We start from the raw sequence: 4,169 nt of genomic DNA, 5'->3' as shown, positions 1-4,169 counted from the left end.
AACAACAGGCCACTTTCGAGCGCGCTCTGTAGCCATGCGGCTGGCGGCGACGCGCGGCCCCCGTCCCGACCGAAGTTACGCGGGGACACGGCGAGGAACATGAGCAAGGGGAACGGCGCCGGTCGGAGCGCTTCTCTGAACTTCACCATCGACAACATCCTCAACTTGAGGCCGCCGGGGAAGGACGACTCCGGCGAAAATGGGTGCGAAAACGACGCCTTTGAGGAGGCGTGGGGCGTCCCGAGGCGGCGTGAGCCCGGATCCCGGGAAACAGGTGAGCCAGCTGGAGGACTAAGTACGCCGATCAGGACGCTCGCTTCGGATTGACATTGTAGAACCAGCAAGTAAAATGAAAATATCCAACCTGTAAAGGCCAGTTATCAAGTTAAATTAACAAAAAAACAAAACAACAAATTCAATGAGGTGGTCATCTTTTTCCACCAACACCAATAATAATAATAATAATAATAATAAATAATTGCCATGAAGCAATAAGAGGAATGAATTAATAAATAAATGAATTCAATAGATTTGTCTTCTTTTCCCAGGCCTTACTTCTATCACTATTACTACTAATAGTAATAACCATAATTGTAATAAAAACAATAACAGCATTAATAGCAATAACAATATCGATGAATATAATGAAAGTCCCCAAAAAGGACATTTTGCAAAAGGAACAAAGCTGTTTTAATACGGTCGTACTGCGTTCGAGCTCTGAAACTACTATCATTATTATGATTATTATTATTATTAAAGCTCCCATGAAGGCAATTTAGTAATGAGAAACAGATCTGTCCACCAATCTCAGGCCCTAATATTACTGCTTGTACTACAAATACTACTACTCATATTAAGAGAATTTTGGTTTTTTTATGTACTATTTGACACATTTACTGTACTTTATATTAATAATTTTTTTGTTGATTGATTTACCAAAATGAGGCTCTTTAGTTAAAAAAGACAACTGTAAATATACAAAATACATGCCACACAAATACAAAGATATGAAATATATTGTACACAGTAAATAAGTAAAGATGATTTTGATGGCATACTCAAACTATAAAAATGAGTGCCACAACAATATTTGTATTTTTTTTTTTAAACTCATTATTGAGAAAAAAAATCTGCAACATGAAATTTACATTTTTTTTTTTAAATGTGTTGAAAAACCTATCCACATAGTTTGCTTTGTTCAATACTAAAAACCATCAATAGTTCATGTTTATTAGTTAAAATAACTAAATGATACCATTACAAAATGTCAGAGTATATTACATAAATCAAATATATTACAAGTAGTAAATATAATTTTTAAAAATATATTGAAGAGGATTTTGTTATTATTATTTTTTTAGGGGGGATTTATTCATCGGGTATAGGTATGACAAAATTATATAATTATTATATAATATAATTTAGAATTGTATCAACACAATTCCAATATGAGAAACGTGGAAGACTGACTACGTTATGTACATTGTTTTGCTGGAAAAAAATAAGTGTTTTGTTTGTTATAAAAAGAAAATTCTATTATATGTTTACACTTACTTTGAACTCCATGTGAAGGAAAATCAAATAACATGCGCATATCTCAATCCGAGGGGGAGCGTTACTTTCTTTTTTCCGTGGTGAATTTCACGAGAATGCATTTATTAATTGGAATCCGTCAATCATTCGTCCTTAACATTTTCAATTAGCAATCGAAAAATCCCAAAAATGAAAGTGACTGATTACAGTATGTTGTTGTTTTTAAATCTGACACAAAAACCCAAATAGCATAACACAATTGAATTTTAGGCTGAGCTCAAAAATTGGAAACATTTCAAATGGGCCATAGAACTGAGTTTGATTTCATCATTTAACATTGAAACATGAAAAACTTTTTTGTGTGTGTTCGATTCAAAAAGAAAAGACAAAATAAGTCCCTTTTTCATAATTGGACTTTTGATTGCTCATCAAAAATGGAAAGAAGGAACTACACACGGATTCTAATGTTGCGGATGTTGACCCATTCATCCGCAGTCGTCGGCGACACGTCAGAACCGCGACCCGCAGCCGGCGCCAAGAAAAAGACGCGCACCATCTTCTCCAAGAGGCAGATCTTCCAGCTGGAAGCCACGTTCGACGTGAAGCGCTACCTGAGCAGTTCGGAGCGAGCGGGCCTGGCCGGCGCGCTGCAGCTCACCGAGACCCAAGTGAAGATCTGGTTCCAGAACCGCCGCAACAAGCTCAAGAGGCAGCTGTCGGCGGACGACGACGGGCCCGCAAGCGCGCACGTGCAGAGCGTTTACAAAGAGAGCCTGCGTCTGTTTCCGATGCCCTTCCCAGTCTTTTATCCCAACGCAATCTACTTCTCCAACACGGCCAAATGTTTGGGACTTTTCGATGCGGATAGATGAGTAAAGCCACGCCCCAAAAGACGCGGGGTGTCCAATTCCACTTGGAAGAGGCGAAATTGCAAAACTTTTGAGTCGGGCACGACCGATTAATCGACCAATATTACCCTCTTTTCAAATCGGCAAAAATCGGGCAATTTATTTATTTTGTATTCTTTTTTTTTCACATTGCAACATCAGACAAAGATAACATGTCGACATTCAAACAATTTTTCTAAAATCCTAAAAAAAAAAAATGTTTTGCCGATTCTTTGTTACCTTTAGTGTTGTAAGTGTTAAAGGACCCAAAAAAAGGTCTTTTATTCATTATATATTTTTTAACTTAATTGGCGGATTAATCGATTATCAGAATTTTATTCTGCCAAATATCAGCATTGGCCTAAAAAAAAAAATTTGCGTTCAGGCCCTACTTTTGACATCAGCACGGACATCATCGAAGCTTTAATGACTCGCCAGAAAACATGAAAGTCTGAATTGCTCTCTGAGGTCCGAACAAAAGATTTTGTGGCCATGTCTATTATGAGTATTGTAGAGCCACAAAAAAAAATAAAAAAAATTTTAAGTACGAGACACATACTGAGACAATAATGATTTTGTCCTGACCTTATAAGGTATTTGTACATTATGCCTTCGAGTGGAAGAGCATTTATTTGTTCTGCCTGTCACTACACGTCACTGGCATAGATAGAGTAGAATAGATAGATGAACAAAAATACATTTGTCGTTAATAAATAATAATTTCCTGACTAAATAAGTGAAGCTGGATAATTGGGACAGTTGGGAATCACTGGACTGGACAGATGGTCAGCGTCAATTTTGTTAATCAGTTTGTGAAACTTTGTCGCTGAATGATCAATTATGTAATAAAACGTAACAATTGTTGAACATGAATCATTTGAAAGAATGGTTCGATTCAGAATTGCATGGTGGGCCGCATTCAATGCTCTTGTGGGCCATAGGTAGGTTTTCCCCATTTGAATGCATGCATGCATTTTTGGGGGAAGAATGAGTATAGCTGTATGTATTTTATTGTAATGCTGCAGTCACATTTTACTGTATTTTCAATGTTTACAGTTTAAATGTTACTCCCCAATTGCCTGTACAGTTTCAATAAAATAAAGGTTTCAACCTGGAAGATTCAACTCGTCTAATTTGAGAAATTTGAGAAACAAACGGGCTAGCTCGTTAGCACGTTGCACTGCGAAAGGCAATTGCGCTTGGGTTGCTCGGTTTGAGCTCGCCGCCAGACTTCCCGACTCTCATCCTGTCGGGTACTTTGACACGCTTTGTGTCTTGCGGGCGTCAGGCTCAAGTGACGCCCCATTCCCCATCCTGAAAAATCAATTTAACCGAACTTTATAAAGCCTTGTCTAATCGAGAAAAAGGGGTTTCCCGCCATCTTGTGACATTCTATAGGCAATTACAAACCTTTTTGTGTTGGCATTAATGACTCGTTGATTTTCGCTGAATAGCGGCGCTTCACTGTATTCGCATAACTTTAGTCACATAACTTTCTTGTTGTATTACGACTCCATTCTCAGAACGTTTTTTTTTTTTTTTTTTGCCGTAACGTTACAATTTTAGATACGTTATTATTAGCCTCTTCATCTCATAACATTACAAACGTATTATTGTAACGTAAATTCTTGTAAAATTACGACATTTTCCCCCGGTAATTTCCCTTTCAGTTCGGGTAATTTTACAACTTTATTCCTGTAATTTTATGACCTAATTCTTGTAAAATTATGACATTTTCCCGGTAATTTA

At 37.4% G+C, this 4,169-nt stretch overlaps 1 protein-coding gene across 1 annotated transcript; it reads left to right on the top strand.

Annotated features, from left to right (window-relative positions):
• LOC133472983 (homeobox protein HMX2-like) lies at positions 1-3,444 on the top strand. Its single transcript, XM_061764610.1, has 2 exons — positions 1-274; positions 2,029-3,444. The coding sequence occupies exons 1-2, from the start codon at positions 100-102 to the stop codon at positions 2,403-2,405; spliced, it is 552 nt and encodes a 183-aa protein (XP_061620594.1). The 5' UTR covers positions 1-99; the 3' UTR covers positions 2,406-3,444.
• Positions 3,445-4,169: the final 725 nt, after the last annotated feature.

The sequence above is a fragment of the Phyllopteryx taeniolatus genome, chromosome 23 (assembly GCF_024500385.1).
Source record: "Phyllopteryx taeniolatus isolate TA_2022b chromosome 23, UOR_Ptae_1.2, whole genome shotgun sequence".
Lineage (NCBI taxonomy): Eukaryota > Metazoa > Chordata > Actinopteri > Syngnathiformes > Syngnathidae > Phyllopteryx > Phyllopteryx taeniolatus.
This window is presented reverse-complemented; position numbering and strand designations above follow the sequence as displayed.